Source organism: Dipodomys spectabilis, unplaced genomic scaffold (genome assembly GCF_019054845.1).
Source record: "Dipodomys spectabilis isolate Male_0828 unplaced genomic scaffold, ASM1905484v1 ptg000009l, whole genome shotgun sequence".
In the NCBI taxonomy this organism is placed as follows: Eukaryota; Metazoa; Chordata; class Mammalia; order Rodentia; family Heteromyidae; genus Dipodomys; species Dipodomys spectabilis.
Window position 1 is genome coordinate 23557402 of NW_024870686.1, and position 24928 is coordinate 23582329.

Below are 24928 nucleotides of genomic sequence, written 5' to 3' on the forward strand. Positions count from 1 at the left end.
TGCAATTTAGAAATAATTACAGCCAGAGTCTATTATACTGGAATATTTAAGTCAAAACATGAATTGTAAGATAATGTTCTGATTTCAAAGTGTGACTTCTTAAGAAATTGTACAGGTTTGGTGGTTTCTAAACTATTGACTACTTATGTATTTATCAAACTTGTTTTTCAAAGTGAAGCATTTTGATCTCTCAGTACTCAAATCTGCTCAGCATTAAACATATTCTAAGGAATTAACTGCCCTTCCAAAACCCATCACAGCAGTTTTGGAGTGTGGCAAACTGCTGCATGGAATGAACAACAGTATTAGGAGACCGAGCTTACCTTGGCTAGGAACATTTTTTAAGCTCTTACATGTGATTAAATAAAAGCATATCTGCCTAATACAATGCATTAGGATGATGAGATTTCTACATCTTTCCTTTCTGTATCTTCTTTCTCCACCTCCCCTTAATCTGTTGGTCTACTTATATTTCATCATTCTTCTATACCCATCCTGTCTCTGTCTCTCTCTGTGTGTCTCTCTATCTCTGTCTCTGTCTCTCTGTCTCTCTCTTCCCTCCCCCTCCTATGTCTTAACACTAGCTGAAACACCATGAGAGAATGAACTTTGTTACCACTGGTGTAAAGCACTTTCCTCTCTTTCCTGTTTGTAACTGTCCAAGACAATACATGTTTTCCTTGTCAACATGATTTGATTGTGCATTTTTAGTTCATCATCTTCCTTCTCTCTCTTCATTTAAAAATGTATCAACCATGTGCTGCAAACACTAGTCATGAGAAGTGTCATGTACATGGTGCCTAATGGGGAAATGCCATACATCTTCTATAACCACCGGTCAGATCATACAACGGATAAAGTAATGGATCACACATACAGAGGCTTAATTCTGGTCCCTCCTTTAAAAACATTAGTTTTTTATGAAACCATCTCTTTACTCAATTTTGTGACATATAAGAGTAAGATATAAAAAAATGGTGATCCTTACGGTAACTCACAAAAAGATGAAAGAATATTTCTCACCAGAATTGCTATTCTAGAGAAATATGGAATTGTAGACATAGTAATAGCTCTATTATTTGAAATATTAAGAAAGAAAATACTTTTTTCTATAAGTAATTTATAAAAAGAGCCAGTTATTTTCAAATTTGACTCACACTTTGGGAGTAGCTATTTTACATGCATGAACCTCTATTAACTGATACGTATGTATGCTGAAATGGTAAATGTGATTAAAATAGATTGTGTAATTATATTTCAACATATATGACTTGATTCTTTGGTTTCTCAATTCCTCTTGGTTCGCTTTACCTCCCCACAGACAGAAGCTTTTGCATTGGAGAAGTTTTACCGTTTCTCAGACACGGTAAATTGACTTTCTTAACTCTAAAAGGAGGAATGCGATCATCAGTAAAAATATCAGACAGCATATTCTGCACTGAGTCAGTGTTTGGTGGGGAAACATAGCTCCTTCATATGCAAATGTCATATCTCTGCAGTTAAAGATGCCCTTCTTTTCTAAGAACTCTACAGTGTGCCTTCACTCAGTAAATGGATATTTAGATATCATCATTTTATAAGCACAGCCATTTGATTTTTAAAAATAATTTAATATGTATATACGTATGTATGTAAGGGAAATAGCCTATACTTTCATCATAACCAAGAAAAGAGAAAGAGTCATATATTTGGGACAATATTAGCTTCAAAATAAATGTGAAACTCATTTAGATAATTATTAAAAATCAGATGCAAGTTAAATATAGTTAAAATTCTTCATGCAGGGTCTTGTCTTTAATCTAGTATTTTTACACTCCATTCTTTATGCTGAGATTATTTATAGTAAATTGAGCAATTTGATAGCAGCATCTTTAGAATTTTTGTAATGAAGAATGATTACAAGGACCTATGTCTAAGTACAATGCATAAATATTGTGAAGGCGATTAAGGGTAGAGTATTTGTCTCCAGGTGGTTTGATTGGGCACTTTTAATATAACATGCAATAATTAAATATAAATCTACCAAAGCCAAGGTCTTGGTCTGGAAAACCATATACAAATAGTACCATTTATTGAGCTAACATTTCTGGGGTAAATTTCAGAATAGCTTCCAAGACAACATAATGTTAACATTGTAGCAAACTCAACTTCATAGCATGTTATCTATACCTCGTGTAAGTTTAAAGTACATATCAATTTCTTGGAGAATATGGAATTAATTATTTTCTTTTGTTAAAGAAAATTACACACTACTTTTCAGTATCTCTCTTTATGTCCCTGAAAATAAATAACATCATTATCTATTCATGTTTACTTGACAATCTTGACTGTAAATTTTTAATTGCATGGAATTTACATAATTATGTACATAGTTTGTAATTTATATTTATATACATACATATACATGTGCATATTAGACTACATAGTAGAGGCTGTGTGTATAAAAATCTATTATGAAGACCAAAACAATTCATGTCTCCAGTAACTGAACAGTTAGTGAACAATGCAATCAAAAAGATATCTTCTATCAGTTTTGACTTTAAAAGAAAATCACTGATAAAATGTTAGCCTTGTCTCAGGGCAAATCAATTAATTCCTTTTAAAAGTAGTAATAAGATAATGCAAACACATTTATGAGAAAGTGTGGAAATCCCATTTATTTTCTCAAGTATTCTGAGAACTGGGAAAATTGAGGATATTATTTTTCTTTTTGAAAACTAGTTTTCCTCAAACTAACAACTCTCTGAGTTGGCCAAGTTTATCCTTCACTTAAACTATGTATTTTGCTAAGAAGCAATCTTAGCAAGCTAAATCTTTAAATCCACCTGAAATAATAAACCTAAATTGAAGCAGTATGTTTTTTATTTTCATGGGTACTGGTTACTTAACATTTACTCAATGTTCTAATTTGACAGAATAGGCAAAGAGATGAGACTGCTTCATAGAATGTTACAATAAGAGATCTTGCATATGCAAATAGTATTCTTAGGAAAGTTGTTTATTATTATTATTACTATTATCATTATTAGTAACTTGGTCCAGCATAGACTTGAGAGTTATATACAGTCTTTGGCACTTGACTTGATTTCTATTATGGAGTTAGAGGGGATTTTGTTTCCTGAGAAAGGATCCAAGCTTACTCTTGCATCAGATTTCCCCACCTCTCACTGTCGTAGCGTGCTCTGTGCTAATTGCTAGTACACCATGTCCTGGTTGCTGCCTCCTGTGCTGTTTGTGTGGGTGCATGCATGACAGGAGAATACGTGGCTAAAGGCATTGCTCTCGTACTTATTATCACTGAGTCCTAGAGCTTTATAAAGATAACAAGAGATTTAAGAGTTATTTGTGGAACGATATGAATGAGATGGAATTGCTTTAATGCATTTCATGCAGCTTCTTCCGTGTCCAGTATAAGAATGCAATGGTGTGCTGAAAGAAAGCTCATGTGCACTGTAGTCTAGTGCTCTGTTGTCCTGTTAGTTACTAACTTATATATATATATATATATATATATATATATATATATATATATGTGTGTGTATAAATGAGTTTTAGATTTATGAAATGACCAAGTTCATGTTTTACTAAGCACCAAGGTTTTAAAAAAATATGTATCATTGGCTGCATTTTGACAATCTGCACAAAAATGTATAATTACTTGATTTACTTGTAAATTTATATGCTATCTTGCTTTAAAAATAATTCCAAATACATCTAAGCATAGAAAATAGTTACCTGTCTATCTTGTAACATTTTCTCCTCTCTACAGTCTTAGGGAAAGACAAAAACACACAGATACAGGGAGAGTGATTGAGAGGATGAGGTTAATTGCAATACAATATAAAAGTGTGGACATGCAACACTGAACTCCTTACCCTCATATAAGCAATATAATATAAGAAGAATACACTCTTAGACTGAAGGGGTGAAGCATCATGATTGAAAGCAATACAGTATGTGTGTGCACTAAGTTATTTCTTAATCATTCCATTCTAGGTCAGTTAATGCTATGCTCTATAGAGTGTAAAATAGTCTTTCAGTCCATAAAATATTTCTACAACTTTCTTTGATATATATCTGAAAAAATATTTTTAAATAATTTTAACTTATTTTATTGTAAAGGTGATGTACAGAAGGGTTACAGTTACACAGGTCACGTAATGAGTATAGTACATTTCTTTTCGAACAGTGTCATTTCTTCCCTCATTTTTTCCAATTTTTTCCCTCTCAAGCCCCTTATCCCCTAAGTTGTTTGGTTCATTTTCATTGTAATGTCTAGGGAGTATTGTTGCTGAATTAGTTCACCCTTTGTCCCAGTATTTCTGGGTTTCCCCTTACCCTCTCCCAAACAGATATATTTACATACAAGACAAAAAGTACAAAACTCAAAACCAGTGACAAAAGGAAAAAACAAACAAAACCAAAAACAAATCATAAAGTTAAAATTAAAAAAAAACTTGTTTCCATTTCTTAGAGTTCATTTTAATAAGCATCTTTTTATATGATCACATGCAAATAGCTACTGAGCCCTTGTGAGCCTCTCCTAAGAATACCCTTCTTTGGCTGGGCATCGGTGGCTCACACCTGTAATCCTAGCTACTGAGGAGGCTGAGATCTGAGGATTGTGGTTCAAAGCTAGCCTGGAAGGAAAGTCCATGAGACTCTTACCAACAATAAACCACCTGAAGAGCTCAGGGACAGCACCTAGACCCAGAGTTCAAGCCCCATGATAGACAAAATAAAAATTTAAAAAATTAAAAAATACAACCTCCTCTGGTCTCGCTGCATGAATGTTTAGAGTCCTCTTTATTACATCCAAGTGTAATGTTTTGTCTTTTACTGTCCATTGTGTTTACTTGTAGATTTATAGGCACTGTCTAATTACCACAAGTGAGGGAAAACTTATGGTTTTTTGGGTTTGGCGTACTTTGCTTAATATATTTTTTCCCAAATCTTTCCATTTCGTAATTTTTCAATAATTTGATTCAAACAAAATTCTACACAAATGACTCATATCTGGGGTTGAAATTTTATTCTCTGAAGTCAACAAAACTGATAAGATTTTAATTACTTCCCCAAAACAAGTACAGAGTTTATGTTAAACAGAGCTATATACCACCTGAAATGTTAGGAAAATAGTATTCAATAAAGTAAGGCAATGTCTAAAGTTAAGTGTTTTATGGTAACTTCCATCTCAAAGCTAACCCAAACAGCAAAACTTAGTGCTTCATGATTCCAGAGAGATGCGGCTGCAAGAGGATCATGAGGTTGAGGAGAATTTGAGCTCTAATACAGAAATTCAGCTTCAAAACAAGACAAACGGGGCTGGGAAGGTTGCTTAGTGATAGAGGGTTCGCCTAGCATGCATGAAGTCCTGGGTTCGATTCCTCAGGACAACACAAACAGAAAAAGCTGGAAGTAGCCCAGTGGCTCAAGTGGTGGAGTGCTAGCCTTAAGCAAAGAAGCTCAGGGACAGTGCCCAGGCCCTTATTTCAAACTCCAGGACTGGCAAAAGAAAAGAAAAAAGAAAAGACAAACAGAAAATATAAAACTAAATAAAAATGTTGCTTCTTTACATTTGCAAAATATTGTGATATCTTATAGCACTCTTAATTATGAGTTATCACTGAATCTAACATGCTAGAAATAGATTTATCAAGTTTTTAAATGTATTAATTTTTCATCTGCCTTTTAAAATATTTATATTAAATTTTCATCATATTTCTTCTAAATCATTAATCTTTAAAATTGATGCTTTACCATTTATTCATCTCCAAACATATATTGAATCTAAGTTCAATATAGCAAGCATAGATTGGACCTCATAGTTAATTTAGATATCATCTATAATAAATGTAAAGTTGTCTCAGAGCTACATTCAAGCAAATATATATTAAAAATTGACTTACACTTATAAAATAATTTAATTTCATCTATAGTTGCCTTCTCTTAAGCTTTCCATTTTAATAAATGAAAATGAATATTTTATTTTAGACTATTTTGGAAAAAACAATTCTTAATTCATTTACATCTTTTATGTCAGGCTCTTCTAAATAATGAGAATTTTCCTCAAAGACAAGTTATTGTATGCTTGTTAGCAATTTTTAAAATACACACATTTGGGGCTGGGAAGGTGGCTCAGTGGTAGAGCGCTTGCCTTGCATGCATGAGGTCCTGGGTTCTATTCCTCAGCACCACATAAGCAGAAAAAAAAAAAAGCTGGAAGTGGTGCTATGGCTCAAGTGGTAGAGTGCTAGCTTTGAGCTGAAGAGCTGAGGGACAGTGCCCAGGCCCAGAGTTCAGGCCCCACGACCAGACCCCCCCCCCCCCCCCCAAAAAAGACACACATTTGAAACTCATATAAATGGAACAATTCAATTTCCTCCCTCTGTTACTTTGGTCATTAAAACATGAAGAATTTGTGGTAAGCTATTGTCTTAGTTGTATGAACAATGTTTCATAGATATATACTGAAAGAAAAATGCTGAGTTAAAATTTTATATTTAATGCTGTTCTATCTTATAACAATTCACATGACCAATACTATCACTCTTAGAAGTTTAATATTTTCATTCCTTATTGCCACTCAAAGTTTTAGTATTTTCACAACTTTCATATACACAAACTTTTATTGCTTTTGTTTCTTTTCTTTATGCTTTGTTCTTTTATGCTTTTTTTTTTTTTTTTTTTTTTTTTAGCGCAGATCTTGAGGCTTGAACTCAGAACCTGGAGTCTGACCCTGAACATTTTGCTCAAGTGCTCTACCACTTGAGCCACAGTTCCACTTACGGGTTTTTTTGTGGTTAATTGGAGATAAGGGTCTGAGCCACAGTTCCACTTACGGGTTTTTTTTTGTGGTTAATTGGAGATAAGGGTCTCAAGGACTTTCCTTTCAAGTCTGACTTCCAACCAGGATCCTCAGATCTCAGCCTCCTGAGTAGCTGGAATTTCAGTTGTGAGCCACCAACACCAGGCTTTGTTTGGTCATTTTTAAAGATAAAGTGTGGAATAGAAAATTGGTTCTCATCTTACATGTATCCTAATATAGTATTTTAATTGCATTGTTATGATTATATCTAGCTTTAGTTTTTTTTATTTTTCCCATTTCTGGTCAGAATAGGCATGTATATGAATCAATACTTGATATAATTCTCTAAAATATAAAGGTATTATTTTAAAAATCTCACAATGTAGCATAATTACTAAGATTTTTTTTCTCAGTCCAAAATTTAAAAAGAATTTAGGAAGAATTGTACATTATACTATATTTCTTTTTACATTTTTATTGGCTATCATTCTAACTTACTACCAGGCATTATAAGAAAGTCTACTTTAGGGTAAATTTAATTTACTATTTCCTTTTACATTTTAAATCAGCCATGTTCTTTAGCTCTTTGGTAGTTAATTTTACTTAGTCTATGTTGTTAAGCTTACTTCGAGTGATAAAATGCCTTAATTTTATGAGCATTAAATATGGGTTGATACACATAACATAAATTTTCAGAAATATTTTTAACATCTTAGTTTGGGACATGTAGTTCATTATAATTTAAGCTAAAGTTATTTCTAAAATCTTGAATTATCTCAATGAATTTTTTGTTTTTGGTCCGGTTGTGGGGCCTGAACTCTGGGCCTGGGCGCTATCCCTCAGCTCTTCAGCTCAAGGCTAGCACTCTACCACTTGAGCCACAGCACCACTTCCGGCTTTTTTCTTTTTGCTTATGTGGTGCTGAGGAATCGAACCCAGCACCTCATGCATGCAAGGCAAGCACTCTACCACTGAGCCACCTTCCCAGCCCTCTCAATGAAATTTTTAAGAGCTTCTCAGAATAGGAAATATCACTGCACATCTAAGCGTACACAAAACACAAAATAATTTTATTGAGACTATATTATGCTGAGAACTTAGTAATATATTAATTCAGCATATCTTCTAATTTAGCAATATCATATAAAAATAATAAGCTTATTGGAAAGATTCATCAATGCTTTATTATTTAGGACAAGTCTTTCAAAAAAATCACAAATCCATCATTTAAAAAAATAAAATAAAGGGCTAGATCCATGGTTCTAGGAGCAGAAGACCTGCCTAGCAACGATGAGTCCCTAAGTTCAAACTTCAGTACCACAGTTTATCTATCTGTCTATCTATCTATCCATCCACACATGGACACATCACTTAATACACACATATATTTGTGTGCATATATATACATATATGTGTATATATATATATATGCTCTGTGGCCCAAGGAAATCAGTAGGCAAACTCTTAGTAATATATTTGAAAAACTTCATGGTAAATGCCTTTGAAACAAAAATGCCATCAACCTAATTATAAAATTTACAGCTCACCAACATCTATTTTGAGATGTGTTTAGGTATTGAGTAGAGATTAAAAGGTCTAAAGATACAGCTCAATATCCTTACCTTTGGTTGTAGAAAAACGATTTAGAAGCAAAAGATGCTTAAAATAACAGCTTATTTTATGTCATTTTAGAATTTTCTTTCATCAATTACTACTTAAAGTGTGTATTTGCAAAGGTAATAGGAATTCAGAAGCCGGTAAACCTCTGATCCACACTGACTGGATTGGCAGCATTGTACTCTTGGAAAGCTTTCTTTCTAAAACTTCACTAAGCCTTGCAATCACCAGCTAGCTGGTTGGAAATGCAGAGTCCTATGACATTCTGCATGCTAAAAAGTAAGAATCTGTGTAAGTGAGATAGCGAATACAGAATTTCAGTTATGCTTCCCAAGGATTCTGAGACAGGTATAAGATACGAGCATATTGAGGCAACTACTGAACTGCTCTACACCATCACTTCTTACATGTCTAACTCTGGGCATTTCACAGTGATGATGGGCTTTTATGCAGGACTAATTCTGAACTAATATGAAAGTAACTATGTTTAATTGTTCAAATATATCATATTCTATTAAAAATCAATGCCCAGGGCTTGGATATGGCTCAAGTGATAGAGTACCTGCCTAGCAAGTGGGAGGAACTGAATTCAAACCCTAGTGGCACCCCCTCCCCAAAAAAAGGTCTGAATGTGTGTAGCAGGGGCACATTTGCTTTGTTCAGACACAATCCCATACCCCTGGCTACTGATGTTAATATAGCAATCATAAGACAGAAATAAGCATTAGTTTCATGTGTCATTTACTTAGCTTTATGGACGGTTAAAAGGCAAGAAAGACAGCAAGCATATTATCTTCATCTAATTCAGAGGCCTCATAGCTTCTTAAGTACAGGGCATTTTGTCCTTCATCAGCATAAGACTAGAATGATTTTTAGAAGTTGAAAGAACTAGATATAGGGTCAGAAGTTACAATGGTCCATTCATTTCGATTCTGCAAGTGAAATTCTGTACCTAAAACCGTTCTATCAGTAAAAGAAAAATCTCCAAGGGGGATTCCATCATTGGCCTCTTGCTAGAAAAACCATCTTTGCATGGATCTGATATACTTCAGTCCAATCACTCATTCCTTCTGGCTTTTCCTGAATATATCTCATAAAATATATCTACCAGATTTCAATAGTTTACATCTAATCTCTGTGATTTGTCCCTATTACAGATAGAAAATATCACTGGTGATTGATCAATTTACATTACACTGTGTGACACTCTGCTAGAGAAAGCAAGCTCATGAAGGTGGAAAGGAAGATTAGAGTGTACCCGCCTCCCTCTTTAAAGGCCATATGGCATTTTACTTTCTTTTTAGATTTTGCTTACAAAGACAGCATCAGAAATATCAACCAAATCGTTCAAATCACCTGGTCTCCTTTGTCCTGACGAAACTTTTGCATAATAGTTTTACTAATTCCTGCATGCTGGGGGCTTTTGAGGGAATTCCTGTGGTTTTTCTTTCCAGATACAGCCTTGCATCTTTATCTTGGTCGGCCTCAAACCATGATCATTATCCTACTTTTAGCCTCCCATGTCATGGAATTTGCCCACCATATTTGTTGAGATGGCTCTAGCTAACTTTTTGCCCAGCATGACATTGAACCATGACCTTCCAAATCTCTGTTTTTAGAGTAGCTGTCCTAGTGAAATTCTTTAATATGACCAAATAGTCAGTATCCACCTTATACGAACTATTTATTCTTGGTAGGCTTGATTAGGATGAGTGTTCTCAGCTCCACCATTTCCTTAATAGCCACTGAGATTTTCCATTATCTTTTCTAGAATCTTGTGTTGTTTAATAGTAACTAAGAGGGACATTTGGGCAGTTCTAGAGGCTTTCATTCCTGTACATTTAATTAATACTGGATTAAAAATGCCTTGCCACAGATTAGACTCAAGCCAGAAATAACAAGACCCTGAAATTGGGTGTCACCTCATTTCCAATTATATATTTACCCAAAGGCAATACTGCTGCGCAGTATTCTTCATTTCTTACCTATAATTTTTATGATGATGATCTCTTCCACCACAGCTGGTCCTTTACTTCCATCCTTACCCATCTGCCTCTTGTTTATCCCTCTTACTGGCTTCCTCTGCCTTAGTAGTATTGCCACATATTTTTCACTGCTGTTTTCCAAATCCGTGTTTACTATCCTTGGCCATTCAGTTTAAAGCATGACATAACCTTGGAGTCCTACTCAAAATTGGGCAAGGACATCCTTGCCCAACTCAGTCTATCTGCATCAACTGCTTCAAATGGAGGAGTAATTTAGCAACCTGTGTCAGTCCCTTTCATTCCCATTAGCGACTGTCATTATTGCATTTATCTTCTGAAATGAAAGGGTCAGATCTAACAGGTTCTGCAGTGGAGGCAGTTGCTGAACCTGTACCACATTTCTGACCTTCCAGCTGGCAGTACATGTGCTAGGAAATGGTTCACAGGAATCCTGTCCATTTTCTCTGTATTATTAGGTGTCTTTACAGCCACCCGAGGAGAGCTAATAGATTTACATCTGGCCATGATCTTTCCTCTGAATAGTCCAGATTTTCTTTCCCTCATAATACACAGCATGACCACTGCAATAATATATATGCCTATGAGTGGACACACCATCCTGTTCTCCCAAAAGAAAGGTCACATGCATAAGGGACTTTTCTAAGCATAGTCTGTCTACTAGCATTTAGGATAGAGGATAGAGTTTAAATAGACATATTTCTGGTTATAATATAGCCAGCCCAGTTGCTAGTAAACTTAATATTTACTCTTCTTAAGATATGTTCTATTTCATAATGAGAGAACCATAGTAATAAGAGCTTAGATTTACATCACACCAGGCTTTGTCTATCAAAATGATCATTAGTATCTCCACAGGCAGGAATTACTGCAGCAAGTTGGGGTTAGCACCTAACATTGTTTTTCATGTTGCAATAACTCAAAATTTATCATTAACATATCTGCTCAGTTAATAATCTAAGGTTTCAAGAAAGGATGGATCTACCAATGCCTTTTTCCTATAATCATCTGTCTAATTTGTGGTTTACAAGATACTCATGGCTACTAAGCATTAGAAATGTAAGTTCAAATGTCTAGTAACTATGAACACATGTCTTCATCAAATTTGAAGAATTTTGTATTGCATACAGAATTTCAAACTGCTCAGCTTTTACTTTTAACAAATATTGAAATGTTATTTTTGGATCTACTGAGTTAAATTTTAAAAGCCATAATTATTTTTGCCTATTTCTTGTAACTTGTTATGATGTAGTTAAAGTTTTTTTAAATTGCTCACACATGTTCACTTGTGGCCCAAGGACCAAGTGCAAGATATAGTTTCTAGTGTCACTTCCCAGATTGGCCAAATACCACCATCTTGTCACCATCAATATTAAGTATAATCTTCTCTCACATCCCACCAGGGGGTTGATTTTTCGTCTTCAACTAAGTCAAGGAGCTGTGTGCTTTGCTGATTGCTTTTCTTTCTCCCCAAATGGCTTTGATTTCACAACTAAAAGGGAATAAGGAAGTTAATTCTATTTTGGACTGCTTCCTCCTCAATTTTATCTTTTCTAGTGTTGGGTCATCCAGCCAACACTTAAACAAGGAATAAATCGGTGCCATCCATAGTCACAAGATAAGCTAGACTTTTTGTTACCTCAAACCCAGCACAGATCTAGTATAAGATTTCCTTCAGACCTTAGCACAAATAGCTTTTGTTCATCTCTCTCTCTCTCTCTCTCTCTCTCTCTCTCTCTCTCTCTCACTCACACACACACACACACACACACACACAAATAAAGAACATTAAAACCTGGTCAGCTTCTGTGTCCATTGGCGATATTTAGGGTTCAGTTTGTCTCAGAATTCCCCAGAACCAGTAGGATTTAACCTACTATTGTAGTTACTCCTCACAAGACTCAGTAGTCTCTAAAAAAGCAAGGCTTCTGTTATCCCATCACCCACACAGGACATGCAAGCACAAAAGCCAAGTGCATATGTCGTTTCCTTGACACAGAGAAGTGGCAGTGTCTGTTTTATAGTAAACCATCAGGCCCATGGGCCATCGGTCTGTAGCCTTGTGTATAACTTCTCCACAATTCCCTGCCTGCACATGTGAGCCTTCTATCTGGCCCTTCAAAGCAAAGGAATTGTCCATTTATTTAGCACTATTGTTTGCAAGGAAACTATAGTCTGAGTCTAGTGTGAACCCTTCCTGACAGACGTGTAGAAAGACACAACTGGCAAAAACCTTAGTACCTCACCTAAAAGGTTAATTTCAAGTGGACTATCCTTGTTTTGACTGACATAAGCAGCTGAGGTGTCTGAAGGTTGTAAAGAACAGTCAGAAAGGTTATCAGTGAATTCTGCTTTTTCAGGTACAGAAGATAAAATTCTGACATTTAAACATTTGTCAAGGAGTTTCACAATTAATTTACCGATATATGAATGAAAATGTTGATTGAAAAAGTTATTTTTGTCTTATTTTAAGATAGATTTTTAAACATATCATTTGATAGCATTTAAAAGGCAGTATTATACTTTAACAAAATTCAGATGATCTGCACACATCATAGTTCCAATTACCCTGGTAACTTTTGTACACCACTAAATTTTACCAAGTTAATAGGATTTTTTTTACTCCTTACATAACAATAGTTTAATCCCTAGTATTCATACTTCTATTCAAAACATACACAAATTCAAAGCAAATAAGTTTACCACAAAATTTTCATGGGAGCCAAAGAAGTGGTAGCCTAAGTGAATTGCGTATTAAACAATACAGAAAAACTGATTTCCTGTCCAGATGACAAGAGTGGACTAGTGGGTCCAGGTGATTTGAACTCTCAACTTCTTTTTCACATGATTCTATTAAATACAATTGTTCATTTATATTACAATTAAAATGTTTTCCAATAATTATATGCTTTCGTTTTTCAGGTAGAGTTCCCTTACTTTCAAAACTCATCCCCTCCAAAAAGACATTTTGTATGTCAGTGAAGGAATTTCCATCATTTCCTCATTTTTAGTGTATCTTATCATTTATATTTTCCAACTGTATCGTTTCTAACTTTATATTATATAATGCTGCTTATTAGCTAGTCATTTTCATTGACCCATAGCAATTATCATGAGCCTGAGCTGATGAGTTTTCATCTTTTATATGGTAGATAGAACTATATTTAATTAATTATTGCTTTTCATCTTTAGTATCAGAAAATTCCTTTTCTTTGGAAGTCAACTATTAACCCATTGTAAATAAATGCCTTAAATTATTAGTGAATACTATCATATATTATTTAATACCTATTTTTCTATCACACATTTTATCATATAGTTATTAAATAATTTTTCCTTTATTGAAATGCATTGGCAGTTCTTCTTAATTTGCCACTTTTAAAAGGAATGACAGCTGTCAGAAGAGTATTAGTTGTGAAGATAAGCTTCTAAAAGGTTATCCTTGAACATGAAATAAACTTCTGTCCAAAAAATGTATATAAATTAGAATATACAGTTATCAAAAACATAAAGCAATCTTATAAGTATCAGAAAGAATTCGTGTAAAACAGAGAAACCATGTGAAGGATTACCAAGAAAGTAGTGTTATTGTTCTAGACTGTATTTTCCAAGGAAGTAACTTAGAATTGTAGGAAACAGGTATTAAAAGGTTATCTCCATGAGAAAGAAAAATTCAGTCAAGGATTGTATTTTCCCTCTTGACATCACATATTGGCACATATGGGTGCAAAATGTCAAACCAAAATTTAGTATGTGAACATTTATAACACAATATCCCAAATACTTTTTTTTCCTTTCACTTCAATACTCAGTTATTCTGTCTGTCCAAAGATACCAGAATTCTAGGGTTTTTTTTCTTTAAATCATACCTTTCGAGAGCTTCCTACTAATGAATAGGCATATATAGACAATGCTGCAGGATAAAGTTCAAAGCAAAAAGATGCAACCTTAGCTCATATGCTTCACTTATTTTTTTCCTCATATTATTGAAGACATATGTCATAATGTCATAATGGTCTGTTACAGCTTAGGCTGAAATGCTTGCTATACATGCCCAATTCCATTACTGAAAAGATTTATTACTATTTTTCTTAAGCAGGATGATGAGGTAAGGGAAAGTCGATTCAGCTTTGCAGCCTATGGAATGGGACCGTGTCTGCAAGCAAAAGACGGTATAACTGCAAAGGGCCCAAACCATCCTGCCCAGGTAATGCCAAAAAGCCCCGATGAAATGAGGAAGGTCTTTATCGACCGAGCCAAGAAGATAGACACCATCTCCAGAGCCTGCTTCCCATTAGCTTTCCTGATTTTTAACATTTTCTACTGGGTTATCTATAAGATCCTTAGGCATGAAGATATTCATCAGCAACAAGATTAAACCTCTGAGGACACACAGAAAAGATGTTTAATTCAGAAGACTATTTCATTGCCATAGGGGTGTGTGTGTGTGTGTGTGTGTATGCTTTGTGTGTGTGTGTGTGTGTGTGTGTGTGTGTGTGTGCTTGTGTGTATGGATGAGATGTACAAATGAAGAGCCATTGCAGTAAAATGGCATATGAAGAAAGGTGGTTATTGATTGTCTCTATGAAGTCATGAGACGGGTTAAGATTCTTTTAACAGATCTGAAATATATGTTCTGAGGATGCTGTTTAATATATATCCAAGATGATCTGGGTTTTCACAGTCAATCGTGTAAGTAAAGCTTAACTGCCAATATGTTTATATGTTATATAAGATGACATAATAGTAGATATGAAAACTACTCTAAAATTTCCTGGTTTTTAATCTGTGATAGTAAATGTTATGGAAGCAAAATATGTATAGTAAATTTTATTAAAGTAAAAAGAAAAACGATGAGCATAATAAAAAATAACTTGAGATGTAAAATTATTTTCATATACCATAGCTTCAAAACAGGAAAGAAATCAAATAAGTCAGTGAAAAATTCAAATGGACCTGTACAGAATTAACTATAGAAACAATATACTATCAACATGTGTGATGACAAAATTTAAATTTAAAATATTAAAAGACTTCTATTAAACACTACATTCACATTTTTAGTATGCTAAAATTTCCTTCCATGGAAATTGAAACGAAGTGGCTAAGTAAATTACAAAAGTTACTTTTCTTAAACTTCATATCTCTAGGAATAGAGATGAAAACGGTGAAAATATTTTTGTTTTTACATAAAAAGTATAGTAATCACTTCTCAGCCTTTTGTCTAAGGTCAAGCACATGGTTAAGCTATGCATTTTTAATTATTGCCAAGCACTGAAAAATTCAAACCAGCATGTTTGTTTTTAGATTTTAATAGCTGTCTAAATGTCTGTATTAATTATGTTTAATATTTTGATGTTATTGAGCAAAGATCAATAATGTCTTTATGTTCTTGTTTGGAATAAGTCTTACAATTTGATGGAATTAAAATACTTACATTTTGGTAATAATGTAATGAATAAAATACAAATAGATTCATGAAAGACTTTTTAAAAAATAAGAGCAGTTTCCTACAAGCTTTAAGGGTTTAAACTCTCTCTAAACAGAAGAGATTTTTAAAATTCTAAATGATGTAAATATGCTCATTCTATTAATAGAGTCCATTCTATGTCCTATTCTAAAAAAGAATTGTTTTAATATTTCTGAAGTGAATGAATTCAAAATGTGTACCATTTACAAGTTTTGAATAATTTTAAATGGGTTTTTACTTAAAATTTATCAATGATCCCTTGGCATCATTTCCACTACAAGCACCATTTGCTCCTTCTGAGCAGTGGAGTTAGGTGATGATCATGATGGCATTCTTAGTGAAACTGAACCAGATTCTGATTCTTTTTCAGTTTTACTATTTTTTAAGAAAATATTTTTTACCATTAATGCCATTAATTAACTCGAAAAAGATTTCAGAATGCTTTTTACAAATTTTAATTGTTGTTCGAACGAAAACTCAGTGCATCAAGTTATTTACAAAGTTTAAACATTAAACAAGCTACTTGCCCAAAAGTATACTAGAAAAGCCAGTTCTTGAACTGAATGGTACTATAGTCTGACCTTCAACTACTCTTTAACTATTAGCTGAAACTGCCATTTTAAACTGAAACTTTCCAGTATTTCTATACTTTGGTGCATTCAGTCTTTTTTTTTTTAAATAATAACTTTTGAAAAAAAATCAATGCTTGGGAATGTTTGCTAATGAAGGACCAAGTCACTTCCCTTTTTAAATAATTACTTTGAACAAGTAATAATTACAAATACAATGTAAATGACACAGTTGAAAAAACTCTACTTACCTTTACTTACCTTGAGGACTACTGATCCGTAAGTTAAATGCTGGTGTCTTACAAAAGCATGGAAGCATATGCCCACACTCAAGACTAGAACACAGCCACTATTTCCATTCCCTGAGCATCAACTAGAAGGTCTGAAGAAATGGTTAACAACACTGCCTCCATATGACCCTAAAATAGTTGAATTCATTTTTTCTGATACTTTATACATATTATTTCAAGAGTTATCTTAACATTGCTTAAATTAAGTGAATTCCAGAAGCAAAAAACAAGAATATAATGAACATAAGCACACAACTTCGCAAAGGAATTCAGAGAGTGCTTGCTTCCACATAGTAAAAGATTTCACATTGATTTAAAAAAAAACAAAACTGAAAAAAACACCAATTTTGAGAACACTTGCCAGCCACAAAAATCTCTCTATATCAAAATTCTGCTTTCCTCATGCAGAATTCTGCTTTACCACTATATTTACCATTGCCTTTCTGCACTAAAACCAAAACAAAACCAGCAGGACTGCTAGGACAAAGTGAACATTAGTTAATCCATTAAGTTTAAAAGAGTGTATTTGATATAGTGAACTAATGAACTCTTATAGATCCTATAAAAATGGAAAACTATAACATCTTGATATAGCATTTGCCTCGAATCAGAAATGTTTAATCTATTTTTGTTCTTCTTATTCTCATTCTCATTGTCCTGATTGTTGTTGTTGGAATATTTGGAATTGAACCCAGGGTGTTGTAGAATGCAAGCATTCTATAAATGAGCTATACTCTCAAATCTAAACCATAATATTTTTACACTAAGCCAACCAGGAATTGGTGAGGAATTTCAAAAGTGTGAATGTATACTCATTAAAGTATATTTAGGTTAGATTTCTATGGAAACAGCCATGATGGGAAGTACAAAATTTTGTGCTGTTTATATCACCTTAAAAATAAATTGTGCTTCATAACCATTTACATATTTCATTCCACAGCATATCACTTTTTAGAAATTCTTGCTCTGCAGTTAATATATGTGTACCTAGTCCCTTGACCAACAATTCAAACTGGACTTACTCTGTAACTAAGAGCTAGAAATTTACAACTTAAAATAGATTGCAGAATCATTATGAAGACAAGAAAGCCAAGGGTCTTTAGAACTTCCTGAGTGGTTTCAAAAGTTTGACAAGTATCAGCTAAGAGCAAAACTGTAGAGAAGGTAAATGGTTTAAATAAGCATCAGACAAATTATTAACCATCCTTGATTGTCATCATGTGTTTTACTTCAACATAGATTTCACACATCTTGCATCATAGAGAGTAACACAAAATTTCAAAGTATATCACCTATATTTCTCTCTACATAATGATGAACTAGGAAGAAAAAAAAACATATACAGCATGAAAAAAAAAACAGTTTATGTTGATGCTAAAACAATAAAATAACGGACTTGATCAGCAGATTAGGAGAATGAATGTGGCTTCTATCCATATAAAAGTTCCATTTTTGACAGTGTATTCAAAACAAATATAATCAATGAAAACATAGCTTACAAAAATAGAGATTATTTTAGTTCACTGAAATTAGTCAGAATTACCATAGTGACTCACAGAAATTTTTTTCATCTTTGTAACTGCAATTATACCTGTCTACTAAGCAGAGTTATACTAACTACTTTACTTGCGATTATATGTATTCAATTTTTGAACTAGATCATTATTTACTGGGTTTTGTGCTATGCTGGTAAGCATTGTGAAGGCTGACAAACTGTAAACTTGCATTGTCAGCTGCAAACTTCATGTGCATTATAATGAAGAATTTAGCTGTAAAATCTGCATAACTTTTTAAATCTCAAATTCCACATATGCCTTAAATCTAGACCCCTAATTATCTAACAGCATCAAGCAAAATTAAAAATCTCCAGTGTAATTAAAAAAATAACTTTGAGAAGAACTTTTTCTTTTTAACTTAATTTTTTTGTGTTTTGTTGTTGTTGTTGTTGTTGTTGTTGCCAGTCCTGGGCCTTGAATTCAGGGCCTGGGCTCTGTCCCTGAGCCTCTTTGTGCTCATGGCTAGCGCTCTACCACTTGAGCCATGGCACCACTTCTGTTTTTTTCTGCTTATGTGGTACTGAGGAATCGAACCCTGGGCTTCATGCGTGCTAGGCAACCACTCTACCACTAAGCCACATTCCCAGGCCCAATAACTTTTAATTTTTACCTTTTTAAAATTGTTATTACAAAGATGATGTACAGAGAGAGGAGTTACAGTTCCATAAGTCAGATAAGTACATTTCTTTTTGGACAGTGTCTCCCAAGAACTTCTTCTTTAACTGAACCTATTGAATAATGGGCAATTGAAAAAAAAAAACCCACAAAGATTAGTAGTTTAATCAGGGGCTGGTGGACCACTCCTCTAATCCTAGTAATCCTAATTGATGTGCAGGCTGAGATTTAGAATTTTGTGGTTTGAAACTAGCCCAGACAGAAAAGTCTATGTGACTCTAGCTCCAACTAACCATCAAAAATTCTGGACTGAAAGTGTGGTTCAAATGGCAGAGTACCAGCCATGACAAAGAAAGCTGAGAGTGGCAGTAGCAATCACACACACACACACACACACACACACACACACACACACACACACACACACACACACACACATATTGGAATTATATTAAAGACAGAGTCTTGCTCTCTTTGGTGCCTTCATGACTATGCATCCTTGGGGCTTCAATTCCATTTACAACAATGTAGGAATACTTATGACCATCTCAGTGATCAGAGAAGAAAAAAAGCCTCTAACTAGGCACACAGATAATCTCTGGAGTCATAAATACTAAACATCTACCCCATGAAAACTGAAGGGGAAAAAAGTATTCATCATTTCATTGGCTCTCATTTTGACCTCAAAATTTGTTTACTTATTAAGTACATATTTGAAAGGCCACCAAATATTAAGAACTACATGCTGAATCTGTAAGACAATTAACTGTCTTCCAATACAGTATATTAGAACATGATTTTCCTCTTGATTCACATTTTTCTTATAAGAAATGTCCTACTCAGCAGATTCTTTCTTCTTTCTTCTCTTCTCTTCTACTCTTCTCTCTCTTCCTCCTGTCTACTGTCTCTTCTCCTTTCCATATTTTTCCTCAAATCACATGAACAAAGTTATCTGGATCAAATCACCTTGTCTCTGTTAATAATAAATTCTATGACACTACTTAGGGTCTAAGTTTGTGGTGGCTTGGTGCTCACCTAGCCTGTGAGATATCCTGGGTTTAATTCCCACCATAAATATGACTACTACTGCTATTCCTAACAATAATAACTTTTACACTATCTTTGAAGAATAAAGTTTGGCAAATCGTTCTTCCATAATACAACTAATAATATTAGATGACATTTTGTGTTATAGTCTTTTCAGTATTTTTATGGTAAAAGCACTATGTAAAAAAAAGGCAATGAAGTATTATTTTTAATATTCTAAATTTTTTTCATATATCAGAATCCCTTATACATTTTAACAAGATGTGTGTGTGTGTGTGTGTGTGTGTGTGTGAGAGAGAGAGAGAGAGAGAGAGAGAGAGAGAGAGAGTATCTTGGGCTTGAAATCAGAGTATGGGCATTATCCCTGGGCTTTTATTCTTCCTCAAGGTTAGCTCTACCATTTGAGCCACGGCTCCACTTCCAGCATTTTGTTAGTTGGGCATTCTTGTTCAAGCTGGCTTCAAACTGCAATCTTCAGATCTTAGCCTCTTAAATAGATAGAATTACGGGCATGAGCCACCGGTGCCCAGCTCCATACGTTCTTAAATGTATAACATATAACCAGAATTTAAAAATTGGAATGTATGTATGTTCTGGACCTAGAAACAATTCAAGCAGTAATAAAACAAATACACATTCAATACCTTCTGTGTATTTATCACTGCCAATTTCTCACATAGGTGTCTTTAGCATGAAAGAATGCTTTACTATTGACCAAATTTGACAAATCAGAGGACTGATGTGAACATACCCAGCCTATTCTTTACATATGACTCAATACTTTTAAGGTTTTGTAACTGTTTTTACTTTAAACAACCTACTTTGTCTCTCACTTGTCTGTGTAATTAAAAATAAAACTTTGAGTTTTCCTCTGAGCCTCAGGATTTTCACCATTGCAGTTCCTACATTCTCTTACCAGCCACATACAGATGTGAAGCTCTGAGAACAGCTACTTTACTGTTCCATTATTCTGTTGACAAAAAAAAAGAGTTTATATTTATCATAAAATTATTTTTGCTCCTTGAAAACCAGTGTCTTCCATTCTTATTAGAAAGCCCATCATATATTTTATAATAGTTGCTGCTAGTGTTTAGGATCAATTATATCCTTATCACCAACTTTACTTTTATTTCATTAATTCACTAGAGCACTTTAAATATCAAAAGATGACAATATATCCTCAGCATCAAAAAATAGTGACATATACAATTGTCCATATAGGCAAATGGATTAAAAATTGGGAAAAAATCTATATAAATTATCTGTTATAATGTTAAATGTCTTAAATAATTTAGTTTTTATAAATTACAGATTCAAAAACATATTTCAAGCATGAAGATACTATATAGAATTCTACAAAATAATATGTATTTTAAAAATCATTCATTATCCACATCATTCATATTTTTAGAATAAAGCTATAATAAAAATATAATGAGCTAGCTAAGTTTTATTTAAGTAGTTGGGTTTTCTCTGGGGTGGTCTTAGTTAAAAGGTCTTCAGAGAATCCCATTTCCTTCCATGTTGTCTAACCTGGCTTATTAACGTGAGTGAGAAGGGAAGGAACATGGATTAAATGTCAAAAGAGGATTCAAATGCAAAGCTGTATTTGAACTTGCTTGAATAATTTTGCATTCCTTCACTTTTATCTCTATGAATTATGCAGTAGCTTTTCCTTAGGTTTGCATTTTAATGTAAGATAGATAATAATACTGGAGAAAAATAGACTGAAGTACCTTGACATTTTATGGTTCTTATATAATGTGTTATGGGAAAACAAAATGAAAAGAAAATGTGCCAAGTGTTTTTCATGGACTATCTCAACATATTAAGCAGTTTAATTATTCAAGAAACAGATATTTCAAAAGATTACTCTCCCTCCAAAAAAGTGTTTGCTATTTTGTGGTGTTATTTTCTGTAAATCTAAAACATGGCTTCTTGAATCTTCTGCCTGAGTCTTTTCTTCTGTCCACAGTGATGTCATTTTTTTTTACAGGAAAGTATATGGGAAATGTATTTTAAAATTGCTATCTCACTTTATCAATTTAACTTCATTATATTGTTTTCAGTTTAATTTTGCAGCTAACAAACTTTCTAATGAGTCATAAATCCATGAATGATATATTTGGTATTTCTCATGTAACTGCAGATCATTTGACCAAAAACAATAAAATTTAACACTTTTTCAATAATATTGATATCCTTTCTAATTTTTTAGACCAAAGTTTATTTCTGACAAAAAAAAATCATACTCCATTTCTGTTCTCTTGGAAACCATTATATCTAGACCAATATCATACTTCATTTCTGTTCTATTGGAAACTATTACACTTAGGATTATAAAATCCAGAAATATATTATCCTAAAAAGCTATAATTCATTCTTGCCATTATGGGAAATCATGAGTGAGCTTTTTCTTCTAAAATTGGGTGAGAAAAGATGAGCTACTAAACAGAAAAAATGATTTGGCATTATTCTATTAGTGTTGTTTATTCGCTTGAAAGCTTTTTGCTTAAGATTTGTTTATTGCATAAATCACTGTCACTTTACTTACCCATACACAGTATTTCAAAGAGGAATGCTAACCTTTCATTTTTTTTGGGGGGGGGGTCCAGTCGTGGGGCCTGAACTCTGGGCCTGAGCGCTGTCCCTCAGCTCTTCAGCTCAAGGCTAGCGCTCTACCACTTGAGCCACAGCGCCACTTCAGGCTTTTTTCTTTTTGCTTATGTGGTGCTGAGGAATCGAACTCAGGGCCTCAGGCATGCAAGGCAAGTGCTCTACCACTGAGCCACCTTCCCAGCCCAACCTTTCATTTTTTTATTATTCAACTTCAATTTAACTTTTCCTCCATAACAATCAGGCTGGCGTTTAATGATAATATAATAGTAAAGAAATAGAAGAAAATGTATTACATAAGAAATTGAAGTTGGGCAAGATGTAGGAGAATGACATTGATGACAATGAGGAGATGACATTGATCAAGATGAATTGTACTTATAAATTGACGAGTCGAATTGAACCCCTTTGTACAACTACTTTAAGATAATAATTTAAAAAAAAAGAAAGAAAGGGGCTGGGATGTAGCTCAGTGGCAAAGCACTTGCCTAGAGAGTGCAACGTTATGGGTTTGATCCCAGAACCATAAAAGAAAAGAGAAAAAAATCAGTTAAAAACAATTGAAGAATATATTACATTTGGTAAATGATGATAACTGATGTCTCATTTTTGAAGTATCTTTGTTTTTACAATTATAGATATATAATCTTATGTACTGATCAGCATAAGGTTTAATAAAATTTATAGATTGAAATTTCCTATACAAATTGGTGCAGTTTTCCTCATCAGTTGGCTTTCAATAACTGTCACAATGGTTTGTGTCATAAAATCATCTCAACTTCGACTGCAGTGCCACCAGAACATCAAAGTCATGTTTAAGTACTAGAGGCATCTTTAGTAATAGGTATTTATGTGACATATGTATGAATAAATGTAACTACCCAAACAGTGGAGAGATATTGATACTAATTTGTACTACCATGGTTTAAAATATGCTCACTGATTCTCCACACCACTCAGGGTTTATTTCCCTGAACACAATTTATGTCAATTTCCTCTTGCTGAACATTGTTTTTTTTTCTTAGTGAACACATTTTCTATATATATTACTTATTTTAATTTTGAATAAATTACATTGCTAATTACACATTCATGGGAACCTTAGTTTGGAATGAAACCAAATTTAACCAACTATAGTATATGATAAATATTTAGATATTTGGATTTAAAGTTTTTCTATTGTGAAAATACCATACAGAGGGGTTATAATTACATGGGCAAGGTAATGAGTACATTTCTTATCAAGCATTGTTGCCTCTTCCTTTGTTTTTCCCTTACCATCCCTTCCCATCACCCCCCACACACACTGCTCTGTCCTCCCTCCCCCACATCCATGCCAAAGTTGTAAAGTTTGTATAACGTCTTGTACATCTCAAATCCCACTTTTGGGCATTTACCCGAATGATCACAAACAAGACCATACTAAAGCTAACAGCACAACTATGTTTATTGCAGCATTTTTTACCATAGCTAAGATATGGAACCAACCCAGATGCCCTTCAGTAGATGAATGGATGAAGAAAATAGAATTCTATGCCTCCATCAGAAAGAATGACATTGCCCCATTTGTTAGGAAATGGAAAGACTTGGAATTTTTTTGTTTTCATTTAATTTTTATTTAATTTTTATTTATTTTTTTGATCGTGGGGCCTGAACTCGGCATGGGTGCTGTCCCTCAGCTCTTCAGATCAAGGCTAGTGCTCTGCCATGAACCACAATGCCACTTCTGACTTGTTCTGCTTAGGTGGTGCTGAGAAATTAAACCCAAGGCCTATTGCATGCAATACTGAGCCACCTTCACAGGCCCTCGATTTTAATCTTTTAAATAACCTTTTTAATGTTTTAATGTCTTGCCTTATCAAGTTGGCCAGTGAATAATCTTTACCCTATCTGAAAATTCATATGGCTAGCTGATAACTGGGAGCTCAAAGTGAAATATTGTCAAAAAAAAAAAAGTGCTACCTCTATGTTAAAACAATGAAAGCATGGCCTAATACAACAGGGCAAAACCTATCAGTTCAGAACCAACTTCCATTCTGAATATAACAAAAACAAGTGGAGATTTATGGACAAATGTCAAATCCGACAGTAGATTAAAATTGCCACACATATAAAATGACAGTATAAGGTGGAGATTCTAAACAATTTAACTCAGCATGATTCTTGTTGAAGACAAGCTGAGGTAATAAGTTATCTATCAGGAGACGGAAGTCAAAATTTGATCAAATATCAAGGGCAAGGCTTTTTTTTTTTTTTTTACCAAATTGACCTAGCAGAATTCCTGCTAGAATTGAACTAAATAGGTCCTTGATGAAACTCATGTTAGGACCTTTGTCA

At 33.8% G+C, this 24928-nt stretch overlaps 1 protein-coding gene across 2 annotated transcripts in view; it reads left to right on the forward strand.

The window, feature by feature from the left end:
- Glra3 (glycine receptor alpha 3) overlaps positions 1-14823 on the forward strand; it is a 119419-nt gene extending 104596 nt beyond the window's left edge. Inside the window, exons 9-10 of one of the 2 annotated variants that reach the window (XM_042701501.1) lie at positions 1322-1366; positions 14528-14823. In XM_042701501.1, the coding sequence (XP_042557435.1) occupies positions 1322-1366; positions 14528-14806 (324 nt within the window). In that variant the 3' untranslated portion in view covers positions 14807-14823. The remainder of the gene's footprint in view (positions 1-1321; positions 1367-14527) is intronic. The other variant, XM_042701506.1, reaches the window with a different exon arrangement.
- Positions 14824-24928: the final 10105 nt, after the last annotated feature.